Here is a 17,393-nt window from a genome sequence, read left to right as displayed (position 1 = left end):
GCCTGAGGGGGCGCTGTGTTATTATACAGAGATTACGTGTGACGCTGAACAGTCCAGGTGGTGTATTGTCTTAAAGCAGAAGCCCAGTTATCACATAACATTATAGTTATAGCTTTATGTTATGGAGGCAGGCGGAATTGTGTCTGACAACTATTTACTGGCGTGGGAAAATAGGTGTCATGGAGAGAAAAGGCACTAGCTGCTACGATGTTCAAATCGTACTGTAAGAGGGAGCACAATGTGCAGGTGCAGGGCCCCCAGATGATGGGCGCAAAATGTTTTTCCACTATATCTACTTTTTTGGGTCCTTTTGGAGAACATTGTGTGTTCTGTAAGGGTATGTTCACACGAGGGCGTCCGTAACGGCTGAAATTACGGGGATGTTTCAGCCTGAAAACATCCCCGTAATTTCAGCCGTACCGGCATGTGCAGGCGCTTGAACGCCGCGTCAATTACGGCCGTAATTAGCGCTGCTATTCATTGGAGTCAATGAATAGCGGCTCCAATTACGGCCAAAGAAGTGACAGATCACTTCTTCTACGCGGGCGTCTATTTACGCGCCGTCATTTGACAGACAATGGGCAGATGTTTGTCAGCGCTATTGAGGCGCTATTTTCGGGCGTAATTCGGGGCAAAAACGCCCGATTTACGTCCGTAAATAGGCCGTGTGAACATACCCTAAGGCTCCCGGCTGTGTGGATGACATGCCGGCCCTCTCAGTAGAGAAACCCCAGAGTGTAAGCGAGTAGGAGCCAGGTCAGCGTGTGTGAGAGCGTCTCTGGCCTGGTTGTTCTATGGTAACATCCATAATAAGGAGAACCCATAATTCCAACTCTACATCGATCCTAAAATACCCAGTGATCCGTACAGCGACGCCGCACAATATATGACTGATAAATCTGGTGTCTACTATTCCTATGAGGAACATTATAAGTCAGACCTGTACAGACCCATGAAATTCTCCCTATGGCCACCAGGGGGCAGCCTTGTACTGAGGTTAGCAGGTTCCGAGCATTCCATTCCTGAGACTTCCATTCCTGAGACGGGTGATACCATCAGCTGAGCAGTGTATCTAATCCTATTGTGTGATACTGCCTGCTGTATCTAATCCTATCATGTGTGATACTGTCTGCTGAGCCGTGTATCTAATCCTATCCTGTGTGATACTGTATGCTGAGCTGTGTATCTAATCCTATCATGTGTGATACTGTCTGCTGAGCTGTGTATCTAATCCTATCATGTGTGATACTGTCTGCTGAGCTGTGTATCTAATCCTATCATGTGTGATACTGCCGGCTGAGCTGTGTATCTAATCCTATCATGTGTGATACTGTCTGCTGAGCTGTGTATCTAATCATATCATGTGTGATACTGTCTGCTGAGCTGTGTATCTAATCCTATCCTGTGTGATACTGTCTGCTGAGCTGTGTATCTAATCCTATCCTGTGTGATACTGTCTGCTGAGCTGTGTATCTAAGCCTCTCATGTGTGATACTGTCTGCTGAGCTGCGTATCTAATCCTATCATGTGTGATACTGTCTGCTGAGCCACTGTATCTAATCCTATCATGTGTGATACTGTCTGCTGAGCTGTGTATCTAAGCCTCTCATGTGTGATACTGTCTGCTGAGCAGTGTATCTAATCCTATCATGTGTGATACTGTCTGCTGAGCTGTGTATCTAATCCTATCCTGTGTGATACTGTCTGCTGAGCTGTGTATCTAATCCTATCCTGTGTGATACTGTCTGCTGAGCTGTGTATCTAATCCTATCCTGTGTGATACTGTCTGCTGTATCTAATCCTATCGTGTGATACTGTCTGCTGAGGAAACGTGTAACTCCTGGTTAATCTCTTGGATTAGAAGGGAATGTGTGCGGTAGTGGAGGATGCTGCTGCTGCTGCTGCTGTTTTCTGGGCTAACTGTCTGCAGCAGGATCTGGACATTACACCTGCAGCGTTCCTCACTCAGACGACTGTATTGCGGCCACAGGCTTCCTAGGGATCTATTATGTATGAACAAGGCCTTCATTCCGTCCTTTATCTGCTCTCCCACAATTCCATGCTCTATGTTGCTCCCCTATCTTAGTGGGACCTACAGGTCTGTGCATCCTGGTTCACGAACAGAATGCCAGAACTACAGTAAAGACCGACACAGGCTCAGCGCTACAGATTTGTCTTTCATAAGGGTCAGTGGAATGCTGGGTTATATCAAGCCCCATGGATACTGTAACTATTCGCTTTTTCAGGTGTTTTTTTTTTTTTTAAGGGGGAAATGCTCTTTCTGCGTACAATGTATTCACCTTGGGGTGTAAGCGGTAACTTGTGATCCCTAAAAAGAATCCCCTTACATCCTATTTATGGAAAGCCGGGTGATAATCCGCCCATCACTATTACAGCGTCCTCGTTGTCACCCAGCTTTTCCAGACTCCTGATTGCCAAATCTGATTCAGCCCTTACTCCAATACTGACGCATCACTAGGAGGATTTCCTATTCATCTATTCTGTAAACTTTATGGGAGCTGAGATTCCTGGCTGTCTACGTGGTCACCAGATGCTGCCGGGGGAGCCCAGGAGAGCCGATCCAGGGGCGGAGGGTTATAGTGGGTGACTGAGGATGAAGCTGAGCTGTCTCCGCGCACACTACACATACCGGGAGCATTGACGGACGCCAAACTACTGCCTGGAGCTGTCACAGCTTCTGAACTTTCATGAGTCTTATAAATATACAACCTGAAAATACACCAGCCAAAGAAAAGTCAAAAATAAAGCAAAGTATTCAAACATAAAACAAAAAATTATATAGTAAAAAAAAAAATAATAAATATAAATAATATTTAGCGACATTCCTCGAGTCCAGTAATCCAGAAAGTCTGTTAGTTCAGCACAGAAATATAAAATATAAAAAAATATATAAATTTAAAAAAAATATATATATATAAAATTCAGCTAATATATTCAAGACTATAACAAAAAAAATCATAAGAAAAAATAATATATAGTTAAATTCTTATAATCCAGAATCCAATAATCTGGAAAGTCGATTCTGCACTGAAATATAATGTGGGATTTTATAAGACCGGAAGGTAAAAGGCGGAGCAGAGAAAACCAAGAGGCGACAGCAGCGGATTCTGTGGCCCATCCGATAATCCAGAATCTTTGATCGGATTAAAGGAATTTTAATCTCCAGCCCTCCTGACGGTTCTAGTTTTCAGTTTATGCAGCTGTGTTACAATCTAGCCGTAATAGGGGCCCCTGAAGAAGTCTATGGGGCCCCTAACCTGCCTCTGATTTCATATGGAGTGTGACGGAGAAGAAAAATTGTCATGCTTTAATCGGGCGCAGTCTTCGGCCCTGTTCACACGGAGCGTAAAACGCGTCAAAAACTCTTGATTTAAGCTTCCCATTGACATCAATGGGAAAAAGCGTCCGGTCAATTTTTTGGGGTCTAATTCCCATAGTCAATGGGAGTCTTACTTACGCGCCAAAAAAAGATGCTGATAGTTTGCACAAAACGCGTCAAACGCCTGTAGTTTAAAAAGTTTTTGATACGTTTACACCTTGTTTTTTTGGAGCGCCATGTGAACAAGGCCTAACGGAAGTATTCATGTTATTGCTTCACATAACTCCCTGTCTGCACGGGTGCGCTGTTTTAGGACAGTCTGTGGCAGCGTCACTATAGGTAGAATACAGGCTGCCATAAATAGCCTACATTCTGTGAACGGATTTAGCGGGATCCAATCCTGTTACATTTGAAAATTGTTATTTATGAAATATTGTGTAACCCCCACATTCTGACGTCACCTTAACCCCAACTTCCCATCCCCCATCACCGTGGCCGGGTCCTGCACCTGTACATTGATCTGTAAGGAGCCCTGGGCTGAGCTGGCGATGATCTCCCCGCGTCTGAGGGATGAAAGGAGAACATTCTTCTGCTGACAGATCATCTCACCGGACAAGCTGCCACATTCCCGGCCCGAGAAGCCTGATTGGATCATATATTGGAATTGTCGCAGCACGTGGGGTGTAAGAATCCCGCTCCGGGTGTCGCTGGCGGCAATGCTCTTACGTTTAACTACATACAGAAGGTGATGGAAATAGGGTAGTTAAGGGTTAATGGTAGCATTCATTGATTCGGATAGTGATGGGTTTTATGGTAACATCTGTGCGGTTTAGGGGTTGCTGTCTGCGTCCCTGGTGGACTAGTGTAGTGAAAGGGTTAAAGGTTAGGATAGGCCATCAATTTCTGATCAGTGGGGGTCTGACTCCTGGCACTCCCCGCCGATCAGCAGCATCCCTTTGTTATTTATGTAGGAACAGCGCCATACATATGGTTGTGGCAGTGCCTGGTACTGCAATTTATAGCAGCTCAAATAGATAGAACTAAGCTGCAGTACCAGGCACAGCCACTACCAAATATACGGCGCTGTGCCTAAGTAAACAATAAGGGGATGCAGCCCCTTCTTTCAGCTGATCGCCGGGGTGCCAGGACTAATTATTTTTTTGCCTGTGATTTTTGAGCTGCTCCGGTCACACCACATGCTGCAAAATGTATCGCAAGAAATAATGTGTGAATAGAAAATCAGAAACAACGATGCCGCAAAACCTTTATTTCATTTCCAGCTACACTAGATCAAAATACTCTGAAATACTCTGTGCTGCTGGAGCAGGGTCTATTTAAACTGTAACTCTGTCTGTGACCTACAAGATTCATCTTCTAAAATACTCTGTGCTGCTGGGAACACTGCTTCCTCCACCATGTAACTCCGCAAGTTAAAATGTCAGATTGATATCTGCCCTGATCTGTGGCCCGGTCTGAGCTCCTATTGATGGGATATAGATCTGTTGTTTGCCATGAACGACTTTTCAAGGACTGTTGCTGATAATGACCGATAATATCCAACATGGCAAATCAACTTTTCCACATACATCTGTCTACAGTCGGCGTCTGTCACACTTGGTCGTGTCACGAAAAGGCGGCGACGGTCGGCCAAAAATGGTCTAAATCGTCCAATTGAGCTGACCAAAATCTCTAGGATATAGTCCGCTTTAGTCTGTGACCTCCCACAAGATAAGCACACTCCTCCCTGAAATACTCTGCGCAATTGGGGACGCTGCTCCTTTTACCTATGTGATTCTCAGTCTGTGGTCACCCATTTGTCCCTGGGCTCTGTGATTCAGTTATTGTGTTTGCCCACGGGTATCACTGGTTCCATTCCTGTTCATGCCAGTATCGGTTAACCTATACAGAATCGATAATCAGGCAAGGCCGGGCATACATCTAGGTGTTACATTGTACATAGTCCATCAGTGACAACACAATGCGCTGAAGGTACGGCTTTAACTGTCCTGCCGCTTTGTGCAGGATTAAAAAAAACATGGCTTCTTTCTTTAAAAAGAGCGCCACACCGGTGTATGGGTCGTGTCTGGTATTGCAGCTCAGCTCTATTGAAGTGAATGGAGCTGAACTGCAGTACCACACACAACCTGTGAACAGGTGTGGCGCCCTTTTTGGAAAAATGCAGCCATGTTTCTCTAATCCTGTACAACCCCTTTAAGATGCTGGAGAAAGAAATGTCCGAAACCATCAAATTGGTCTGTCCTGCTATAACCAGTGTTTCTCCAGATTGTCCTGTCTTGTGTTTGGGTCTTCAGACTTCTTAATGTTCACGGTCTCCATCCATTTTGTTGCTGGTCACCTTCCCATTGTTTCTTTCCCGAACACATTTGTCTTCTTCAAGGAGCCTGATTCTTCTTATAATCCGTCCAGAATAAGGTAAAGCTTCGGTCTGGCCACCTGTGTTACGAGTGGACGGGTTGGGTTGGTTTGGTCAAAGATCTCCCAGGTTGTTTTCTGTCCATGGAATTTCTCCATGAAAGATCCCAGATATACCAGATCCTGGACAGTTCTGTTTTTACATTGGAAGATCTTTCTAGATCCTTTATCCATGCTCTAAGGATCAACATCGTAAATGGTCAGAGGACCTGGGCTGAGGTGACTACCTTTTCCTGTCCCAATCAAGAGCCGAGCAGCATCGGGCATGACATCATCCAGACTAGAGGTGTCCGCTCTCAGTCCTGATCCTTGGCTCCTCTGTTAGTCTTCTTGGGAGCCAGGAAGACCTCGTCTCCTAAAACATCAGCCTGTCCACTCTGGATCCCCTAATCTCCAGGGTTCAGTCCGCATGGTCTGTTGAACTCTTGGCCGTACTCGTGGATCCATTTGTTCGCCACTGTAGAAAGATAAAACACTATGTAAAAATACGATCTGGAAAATGTCAAGGTTTTCCGGAGATATCTGAGACAACCCAGAAGTTACTAATGGTGGATGTCTATGAGCCGAGAAGGATGGTCCAACCAAAGAGTGAAGTATTGTGAACCTCGGTTCAGGGGGACGGGACTCTTCCACCAGCGCCGAAACGGTTCCTCTTTGGTTCAAGAACTGTTGGCGGTACCAAGCTTATAAACTACCAATAATTAGTCAGGACTTCTAGATTGACGACAACCATATTCTGCATGGGTTGCAACGTCTTGGCACCCTGGAACCATGTGTCCCGTTGACTAGCACACATCTATACACCTTTGTATAGACCACAACATGATGTGATATGAACACATTGCGTCGTCTCAGTATGGCGGCAACATATTCCACTCTACAGCCATCAAAATTGCAGACCATTTTTTTTGACAAAAATTTCAGCAAAAGAGAAGACACAAGAAGAGAAGGTCCTGACCATTAGACCTAATATGGAAGATGTGGAACATCATGGCCCACCAGGACACAAGGTTTCCCATTACAGTAACAGCATTGTGTATATCGGACGCTACTGAACTTATAGTGTTGACATGAAGGCAAGTCACGGCAGCGGCAACAAAGCCATATCCTACTTGTGGGGCTTCAAAGTAGGTCCAGAGGCATCATAGAGGAGGTCTTCTTCACCTTGGGCTCCTCGTGACAAGCTTCATACTCATCAGTTGGTCCTAGTAGAGGACGGTCACCACTTGTAGACATCACGGTCTTAGATCCGAACTCTATTTTGTGTTACTCACCCCATTTGTTCCCGACCAGTACAGGACACCCGGCGTGTAGAGTGTCCTCATTACCTTCTCCATTCCTGTGGAGATTCCACCAGAAAACGGCTGCATTCTGTGGAAGAGAAGGGTGTGTAATATAATCTGTCCTTTACCACACGTGTAATATAATCTGTCCTTTACCACACATGTAATATAATCTGTCCTTTACCACACATGTAATATAATCTGTCCTTTACCACACATGTAATATAATCTGTCCTTTACCACACAATATATAATCTGCCCTTTACCACACGTATATTATAATCCGTCCTTTACCACACGTGTAATATAATCTGTCCTTTACCACACGTATATTATAATCTGTCCTTTACCACACAATATATAATCTGCCCTTTACCACACGTGTAATATAATCTGTCCTTTACCACACGTGTAATATAATCTGTCCTTTACCACACGATATATAATCTGTCCGTTGCCACAGATATATGATGTCATGGTTAGTATAAACAGCAGTATACCAGGCTTGCTCATTATACGCGTACCTTTACCACAGGTGTACTGAAGTTGGCATATATAAATGCTGTAGATCCTCCCAAGTGTACGGCGCTCAGCTGAAAAAAAAAAGACAAATCATCATTTTATCACTTAGGCCCCATGCACGCGATCGTAGTTTTCATCCGTAATGACGGATCAGGTAATTACGGATGAAATTGCGGACCCATTTATTTCTGCAGGACACGGACACCTTTCCGTATATTTATGGATGTGTGTCCGTGCCATAAATATGAACTGCAAAATATAGAACATGTCCTACTGTTGTTTGCAATTGCGGCACGGACTTGCCCATAGAAGTCTATGGCGCTTCCGTATTTGCGGATCCGTATTTATGGACAGAAGAAATGTTACTTGAGATCAGCTCCTCCATAACATGCTATTCCTCCCCCTCACTTACATAACAGGGACTAATGGCGCCACATGCAGGCCCTGGACAATTTCTGACTGTCACCAGTAGAAACGTGTAAAATGATCCACCCAGATCATTGATCGCCTCATCTCCAATTGGCCAGACTAATCAATATGCTGAATGGCGGGAGGAACACAAATTGAGATGAGATTTTGTAGCCATTTGATGAGGATTTGGGCACAGTACCCCCAGGACACTAGATTGGGTGCTAAATACATAATAGGGTCACCATGAAAGAGTCACAGTGTCACCATGAGGTACTATCTGGCATTATAGCAGCATCAATATGGAGCCGCCTCTCCTAGTGAGGGCCCAGGATTGACCACCTGGTACCACAATCTGCACCCTCATCTTCCTTACCTCATGGGTGCCCATTGTAGGGGTCGTGGTGATATGAATGTGTTGCCCCTAACTGGAGGCACTGATGTCATTGACCGGATGTGACTTACATAAATCATGAACGTGGCTATTCTGTTCCCGGTGTTGGTGCGATACACGGGGCTCTTCATGGACTGAAATGGAAAACAATAGAAGAATAAAACCGCAAGGAGAATTTTCAAAACAAAGTATAAAAAACGTAAATTTGTTTCTTAGTCTTTCACTGTGCTTGAAATTACAGGCCCAAAGCCTGAGGCTACACAACTGAGATTCTGTGGCAACATGTCTCCTCCTGATCTCTGTCAGGTACAGTGCTGTCATGGAGATAGGGTTGCCACCAGGCCGGTAGGCCATCGGCCCAGCTGGTATTTACATTGGAAGGCCGATGATGGAATAAAAGATTTTTGCATAGTAAGACTTAAGTGCAATCAGGTTATTTCCGATTGGGATTGGATATTCCTCCTTTGCCAGGTTACCCAGCCCTAGGTCTGTCAGCAGTGTCAGAACTGGGTCAAAGGCGAGATTGGCACTGGGTGGGAGATTGCAGTGGGCAACATGGAGCAAGAGACACTCAGTCATCAGCCGGACATGTGCACACTGCCTGATTCCCAGCCCCAACATTTGAAAGTGGAGGATGGAGAGGAGGAGGAGAAAGAAGAGGATGAGCAAAAGTAGGAGCAGGAAGGGGTAGTGGGGGAGAAAAGAGGAGGAGGTGCAAATATAGGAAGAAGAAAAGAAAGGAAGAAGTGGGAGGAGGAAGAAAAGAAGGAAGAGTGGGAGGAAGAAGAGAAGGGCGAAGAGGAGGAAGAAGACGGTGGAGGAAAAAATGAGGAAGAGCGGGAGGAGGAAGGAAGGAAGAGGTAGTGGAGGAAGAAGAAAAGAAAGAGGAAGAAGAAGCGGGAGGAAGAAGAGAAGGATGAGTGGGAAGAGGAGGAGGAAGAAGAGGAGGAGGAGAAAGAAGAGGATGAGCAGGAAGAGGTAGTAGAGGAGAAAGAGGAAGAGAAAAGAGGAGGAGGTGCAAATAGAGGAAGAAGAAAAGGTAAGAGGAAGAAGTGGGAGGAGGAAGAAAATAAGTAAGAGTGGGAGGAAGAAGAGAAGGGAGAGGAGGAGGAAGAAGAAGACGGGGTGGAGGAGAAAAATTAGAAAGAAGAGTGGGAGGAGGAGGAAGAAAAGGAAGAGCGGGAGGAGAAGAGAGGAAGAGGGGGAGGAGAAGGAAGTGGTAGTGGAGGAGAAAAGGAGGAAGAAGAAAAGAAAGAGGAAGAAGAGGGGGAGGGAGAAGAAGTGGGAGGAGGAAGAAAAGAAGGAAGAGTGGGAGGAAGAAGAGAAGGACGAGTGGGAGGAGGAGGAAGAAGAAGAGGGGGAGTAGGAGAAAAATTAGGAAGAAGAGCGGGAGGAGGAGGAAGAAAAGGAAGAGCGGGAGGAGAAGAAAGAGGAAGAAGAAGAGGGGGAGGAGAAGAAAGAAGAGGAGGAGGCGGAGGATGGGACTGACTGAGTTACAGGGATTCATTGTCTGAGGCTCCCAAACCTAACTCAGAATGAAGACCCCCCAGAACAACGCCCATTTTTACCGGTGTTAGGTCGTATTTGCAATATTTTTTTTACCGTGAGTTGCGCAAAATTGTGGGGAAAAAAAAATACATCCTAAACCTGGCCGATAGTTTTTGGTGGAAAAGGTAGAAACCCTACAAGGAGGCCATGTGATGATCAAAGCCACCATTCACATTCACACATATACCTACATATTTACTATTACTGAAACCAGGTAAGATGTAGATATTGATGGAGATGATTTCCATGACAACACTACAAATCAGGAGAACAAAACAGAAATGCCCAGCGCTCAATAAACCAACACTATTTGTAGGCGGTTACCACCATGTTGGGTCATGCCCATTAGACTCTACAAGCAGAAGATATGGAAACTCAAGCCTCATTGGCTTACCGTGGCATGGTCAAAGTGCGGCTCATAGTGGCCCCCGATGCCGTAATTGACCACCTGGAGATACTCGGCATATGGAGCTCTGGCATGCAAACCAGTCGCTGCTGCAATGCGGGTGTCCAGCTTTCTGATGACCGGGTCAACTGTGTCCTTTAGCCAAGCACTGCAATACATGACAATGGGAGAGACGGCGTAAAGGGAATGTATCATCAGAAAATGACCTATTTCAATCAGGTATTATAAATTATTATCTTGCAGTGCTCGCACTGGCCAATAGAGCAGTCACAATAGGCTGATGATCCCTGTTTTCTGCAGCTCACTTGTCAGCTTTGCAGTATAGCCTGGGACAGAATGAGCAGAGTCATCTTATTATAATTAAGTTATATAACCGCTCTTTTGCACTGCTGGAGGGTAGTAACACAATACACACACAGATAAGGCTCTGTATGAAGCTCCCCTGACACTCCATGTCTCTGGGGAAGGGGGCTGTAGTCCATCACTCTCCTGGAGACTATAATAATCTATGACATTTCTCTGTCCATTCACTCCCATTTTTTGCATATGCCATAAAGCATACACATCCTGCTGCAAAGACAATACAGGAAGGAAGTGAATGTCTCCAATATGGCCGCCCCAGAAAGTAAATAGCTACAGCATTAGAAAAACAGAACAAACACATTATTTCTCTTCCACAGACTGAAATCTAATGAATGGGAATAAAATGTTCTTTGGTGGATAGAAAGCAATTTTACTTCTATTTCTGAGAACGTAGGGGAGACTTAGGGCAAATTTAGAATCTTGTTATGTGGCCCTACTATTTACAAATTTCCGTATTTTCTATAATCCAGCACATAAAAGTCGTGAAAATTAATAAAATTTCACAGTTCAAGTTATTTAATGAACTTCTTAATTTCCCTCTTGCGATGATTAATTATAATATATCTGTCATAGGGGTCAGAGCTCCATTTTTTGACACCGAGCTCCAGATCCCCTGCTTCACTCTATACATTGATACAGATCATGATAAAATTCTGGTTACCTGCAGCCACCACTAGGGGGAGCTCACTGCATATGGATCTAATTATAAATTTGTATGTAGGGAAACGGCCGGGTGCAGTGGCGTGGTCTGCCTTTATTGTGGGGGGCTGGCAAGGGCACTGTGATTCACACTGCATTGGGGGCAGTATGGCTGGTGTGGTTATGTGGAGCACTTTGCCTGGCATTATTATGGGGCATCGGTGACTTTCACTGTTATGTAGGACACTGGCTGCCACTGTTATCGGGGCACTATGATCGTCACTTCTTTAGGAGCAGAGTGACTGGTGTTGTTATGGGGGTACTGTTTCTTGCATTATCAGGGTATGTTCACACGGGCTATTTTCAGCCGTTTTTCGGGCCGTAAACACCCCGAAAAATGGAGGTTCTGTGAATGGCATGGTTACAAGGGAACTGTTTCTGGCATTGTTATTGGACTGGCAATGTTTTGGAGGCTCTATGATGGCATTGTTATGGGTGAACTGTGGCTGACGTTATAAGGTTATGTTTTTGGCACTGAGGCTTTGTGATTGCATCTTTATGGGAAAAACGTGACTGACGTTTTTATAGGGGTACTGTTTATGGCATTGTTATGGGGATGGCACTGTTATGGAGGCTCTGTGATGGCATGGTTACGGGGAACTAACGGACGTTGTTATAAGAGAACTGTTTATGCCATTGCTATAGGGCTGGCACTGTTATGAAGGCTCTGGGATGGCATGGTTATGGAGGAAATATGACTGATGTTGGTATAAGGGTACGACTACTGGCATTGTTAATAGTCTGGCACTGTTATGGAGGCTCAGTGATAGGATGGTTATGAGAGAACTGTTACTGAAGTTGTTATGGGGGCACTGTTTATGGCATTGTAATGGGTCTGACACTGTTATGGTGGCTCTGTGATTGCATGGCTATGAGAGAACTGTGACTGATATTGTTATGGGGGCACTGTTATATGAGCTTTATGACTGGTCTTATTATGGGGTAACTGGTACATGGACACTGATAAGGGGCTATGTGATATATCTTCATGTATTGCACCTTCCAGGGTGGCAGCATGGCGGGCGATGTCAGAATGTCACCTCTAGGTTTTTCCTGCCTTACCTCTTGCTGATCCGGTATTCTACCTGCGCCTGCTGGATTCCGGACGCCACCACCGACCGCTGCAGCTGGAGAAGACGATGAACAGATAACATCAGGATACGAGGACATTAAAAATGCACGCTATAGAAAACTTACAACAGGGGCGCGATTACCAAAAGAAATGGGTCAGAAATATAAATTGGCGCAAATGTCGTTCTTCCACGTGTATGACAGATTTAGAAAAGAGGCATCGAGGAGGTGAGTTTTTTTTTTAGGTATACATTCATGACAGCCATGAGATGTAGAAAGGAAAAGAAGTGTCAAATATTCCGTATTGCCATTCATCACCCAGCTTTTCTAGACTCCTGAATGGCTATTAATGTAGGAATATTTTCCAGAATTTTTCCCTTAAAGTAAAAGAGTGCCCCCTGCATCTCCGTGTATCTCAGGCCTTTATCGGGCGTTCTCTTGTATACCCCAGATTTCAGGAGGAATTCATTGACTATGCCAGAGACCGGAAACGTTGCCAGCACTCTCATCATCCTCCTCCTCCTCCACCCTCCGGGGGCGCCGCCAGATCTTATGAGCACAAGGAAAAAGCTGCGTCATTTTGGTGGATGGATCATCACCAACCCGACTTCTAAGAATGTGTAATGAAAAGTCTCAGGCGATGTTCACACACTAAACAAAAAACGGCTGTAAAACACGGAGCGGTCTTCAAGGGAAAACAGCCTCTAATTTTCAGCTGTTTTTTTAAGCATCAAGCGTTTTTTGATGCGTTTTTTTTTTTTTATGGCCGTTTTTGGAGCTGTTTTTCTATTGGCCCCATAGAAAACTTCGCAAAGTATTGGCAAAGTTACAGACATTGGGTCATCGGGTGGGGACGGCTTGAGCTTCGACTCACCCATGGAGCAGCAAGTTCTTTGATCTTCTCTGCCTCATAGTCGCTGACAAAGTCGTGGTAGAGAACGACGTAGGGAGCCAGATTCACCACCTCCTTCTTCAGGGGCTGGAGTATGATATAAGGGCTGCTGTTTGTGTCATAGGAGCACACCAGTCGCGGATCCTTATAATGAAAAGGCTGAAGAGAAGGAGACATAGTGGATGAGTGCTGGAGGGACCTCCGATACCAAGTCATACCATGAGGGTTGAGTCCATTTAGCTTTATGTACACAAGTTCTGTGTGCTGTACAGGAGACTACCTCTACATGCTCCACAGACTTGTTTAGGCTCCTCCCACTGAGGAAGCAGGAAGAGACTGCAGAGGAAATCATGCAGACAATGGGCCTCAGTTGCCCATAGCAAGCAATCACAGTACAGCTGTCCATCATACAAGTAGCCCCACCCACATTTAGTGACATAGCCACACCCACTAATGTGGATACTGGGTAGGCATTGGGCTTTGTTCAAACTGGTGCTTTTTTTTAATGGTGCAGTGGAATGGATTAGACAACATATGACGGGACCTTTAAGGCGTTTTCCCAACCACTTAGATCTAAGGTACTTTATATTAATAGGATGTGTGGTGGGGTTACCACCGCTGGGATCCCTAAAATGATTAAAGATATAGCACCCAGAAGAAGCAATCGGTGGGGAGTCCCAGAAGTTAGCCCCTCTCTGCTCATAGCTTTATGGTACATTCTATTGATATACTATAAATGTTAATTTTAGAAAAACCCCTTTAAGCCCTTGGAGATGCTGAGCTGTAATGATGTCATGATGATGTCATCACACTAATGAATATGCATTATTACACTATAAATCCTGAACTGGGTGATGTCATCAGACACAGCATCATGTGACGCCACTGGTGATCAGGGCCCTGGGATATCTTATGCATTGAGTCCCATATTATAGGCCATTTTTTTCTTACCCCCAGTCCTCTGCCCCCCCATTGTTTAAACAGATCGGTATAGAGCCCCTAAGCAGCAACATGGCAGAAGAGGTGTCCAGAAATAGTAATGTTATAGGAATACCTATATCTATAGCAATACCTGGGACCCCAAAGTCTGGCAGAGCCCCTCGTACAGGTCTCGTGTCCTCAGATGGGTGACATTCGGCCTCAGCAGGCTTTGCCCCTCCGCGCCTTCGCTAGCCGGCATCTCATCTAAGATCTTTTCATATTTGGCGACATTTAGTGCCAGTCTCGTGTTATAAGGATCTGCCAAAGAGAAAAGTGCCACAAAGAAATAAAGGATTTTTACAGCGTCCGGATGAATCCCAGAAATAAAATAGATTTTAAGGGGAGTTACACTTTAAAGAGCAGGAGACCCTCATCGATTGTAGCCACAGAGAAAGAGAAAGACACATTGTCCTGTTCATCCTGGGCTTCCCAGTTTATGAATAGAATGCCAGAACTGCAGTGAAGACTGACACTTACACGGGCAGCGCAGTATGTGGGATTGGGAGGAATGTAACTTTCTATAACTTTGCTCTACATGCCATTTAAGATCTGTGGGAAGCCAGGTGACAACCCCTAAGGCCAATATTTTAAATTCTGTTATACTTGTCAACATTTTTAATTCCAGAAATAGCGACACACCTGTCCATGGGTTGTGTCTGGTATTGCAGCTCAGCCCCATTGAAGTTAAAAGCGTTTAGCTGCAATACCACAAATGGCCTGAAGACAGGTGTGGCACTGTTTGTGGAAGAAAGCAGCTATGTTTTCTAACCCTTTACAACCCTTTTATCCCCCCTGAAGTCTTGCTTATTAGCAAGGTAGGTATTTGTAATTCCTTGTAGTCATGGTAAGATCAGCAGATGGACTGCTTGTTGATGGTTTCCATTTTTTTTTTCTATGTATATAAAGCTGCTGGGTTTTATATTTGCTGACTGGATGTAAACGTGGCGCTCCAGTTTATAGAGTAGACAGTATAGGGAGATGACAGATTTTTTCACATACCATACAGCAGACACTCCCTGGAGAGATATAACGCCTGAGACACATTCCCTGCCTGGAAGAAGAAGAAGAGATTGTAATTAATAGAGACTGACGTGAGGGGATGGCGAATTATTATATGACGGAGCGGCCAGTTTAACCATAAACTTAGCTATCCCCTGATATAAAGATATTTTGCTCTGGTTTGCCATTCCTTTCTCCCGAGCCCTGTGTAATTTTTCCCTATCTATAAAAAATTAGGAAGAGACCTACCTTATCAGGGCCCCCACCATGGGCCATAAGACAGTAGCAGGACCTTTCTTGCAAAAAGACCCCCACCCACCATTTTTTGTATCCAGTTTGGCTTATATTTTCAAAAGGTGCATATAATATATATATAGTACTGTGTAAAAGTTTTGGGCAGTTGTGGAAAAATGCTGTAACGTAAGAATGCTTCCATAAATAGAAGTGTCAATAGATTTTATCAATAAAATACAAAGTGAATGAACAGAAGAGAAACCTAAATCAAATCAATATTTGGTGTGACCACCCTTTGCATTCAAAACAGCATCAATTCTTCTAGGTACACTTGCACATCGTCATGGATTTTGTAGGATTATTGTCAAGTGTACGATTAACCAATTATACCAAACAGGTGACGGTGTGATCATCATCATTTTCATATGTAGGTGGAATCATAGTCATTAAAGGGAATGTGTTGCCAGAAAAACATGTTTTTTTTTTAAAAATTAAACATTTAGTGTGTGGGTGATTAAACATTGTTCAAATTTTTTTTATTTTTTTCACGAGTCAGGAAATATTATAAATTAATTCTAATTTATAATACTACCCATTTTTGCTATTCCCAAAATTGCAGCATTGCAACATTGGGTTAAAAGCCCTCGCTCTAGTGAGCTCTCAGCATCCCCCCCTCCTTTATCCTGGCTAGTGCCGGGATAAACGAGGGGTTTGAACGGTGTAACCTCCTACACTGTGTGTCGCCATTTTTTGAGCTAACACACAGTGTAGTAGGTTTACATACAGTAGTAAACACACACAAACACGAACATACATTGAAATCTCTTACCTGCTCCTGCCGCCGCGGCTCCCTCCGGCCCGTCCGCTCCGTTTGCTGCCGCTGGTCCAAGTGCACAAATCCGGAAGCCGCGACCGGAAGTAGTAATATTACTGTCCGGCCGCGACTTCCGGTCCACAGGAAAATGGCGCCGGACGGCGCCAATTTCGAATTGGACTGTGTGGGAGCGGCGCATGCGCAGTTCCCACACAGACGCCGTACACTGAAGTCAATGGGACGGGAGCCGTTCACAGTCCCTATGGGACTGTGGCTGCCGTATTCCATGTCTGTGTGTGTCGTTAATCGACACACACAGAAATGGAACAAAAAATGGCAGCCCCCATAGGGAAGAAAAAGTGTAAAAATAAGAAAAAGTAAAACACAAACACACAAATGAATATAAACGTTTTTAATAAAGCACTAACATCTTTAACATATAAAAAAATAATTTGTGATGACACTGTTCCTTTAACTTTAAGAAACAAATGCAAGAACTGGATGAGGAACAGCCAAACTCTGCTACAAAGGTGTAGTTGTGGAAGACAGTTTCCTGTTACAGGTCCACCATGGCAGGACTGAGCACAGCAACAAGACACAAGGTAGTTATACTGCATCAGCAAGGTCTCAACCCAGGCAAAAATTTCACAGCAGATGGGGGTATGAAGATGAACTGTTCAAGTTCTTTTGAAGAAGTACAAAGAAACAGGCAACATTGAGGATTGTAGACGCAGTGGTCGGTCAAGGTAACAGTGCAACAGATCAGACACATCATGCATACTTCCCTTCGAAATTGAAAAATGTACAGCAGTGCCATCAGCTCGGAACTCTCAGAAACCAGTGGGACCCAGGTACACCCATCTACTGTTCGGAGAAGTCTGGCCAGAAGTGGTCCTCATGGGAGAATTGTAGCCAAAAAGCCAAACTTTCGACATGGACAAGGCCAAGCGACACAACTATGCACGAAACCATAGGGACTGGATTGCAACAAAATGTCAGCGGGTGC

At 44.7% G+C, this 17,393-nt stretch overlaps 1 protein-coding gene across 1 annotated transcript in view; it reads right to left on the bottom strand.

Annotated features, from left to right (window-relative positions):
• Positions 1-5,507: 5,507 nt before the first annotated feature.
• Positions 5,508-17,393, bottom strand: part of P4HA3 (prolyl 4-hydroxylase subunit alpha 3) — a 65,767-nt gene continuing 53,881 nt past the window's right edge. Inside the window, exons 5-13 of the mRNA XM_075849922.1 lie at positions 15,340-15,391; positions 14,432-14,598; positions 13,342-13,518; positions 12,459-12,523; positions 10,323-10,482; positions 8,452-8,514; positions 7,581-7,649; positions 7,048-7,144; positions 5,508-6,230 (exon numbers count right to left, since the gene is read on the bottom strand). Of these exons, the coding sequence (XP_075706037.1) occupies positions 6,160-6,230; positions 7,048-7,144; positions 7,581-7,649; positions 8,452-8,514; positions 10,323-10,482; positions 12,459-12,523; positions 13,342-13,518; positions 14,432-14,598; positions 15,340-15,391 (921 nt within the window). The 3' untranslated portion in view covers positions 5,508-6,159. The remainder of the gene's footprint in view (positions 6,231-7,047; positions 7,145-7,580; positions 7,650-8,451; positions 8,515-10,322; positions 10,483-12,458; positions 12,524-13,341; positions 13,519-14,431; positions 14,599-15,339; positions 15,392-17,393) is intronic.

Source organism: Rhinoderma darwinii, chromosome 2 (assembly GCF_050947455.1).
Source record: "Rhinoderma darwinii isolate aRhiDar2 chromosome 2, aRhiDar2.hap1, whole genome shotgun sequence".
In the NCBI taxonomy this organism is placed as follows: Eukaryota; Metazoa; Chordata; class Amphibia; order Anura; family Rhinodermatidae; genus Rhinoderma; species Rhinoderma darwinii.
Note: the sequence above shows the minus strand (reverse complement) of the source record. Positions and strands in the feature narration are given on the sequence as shown.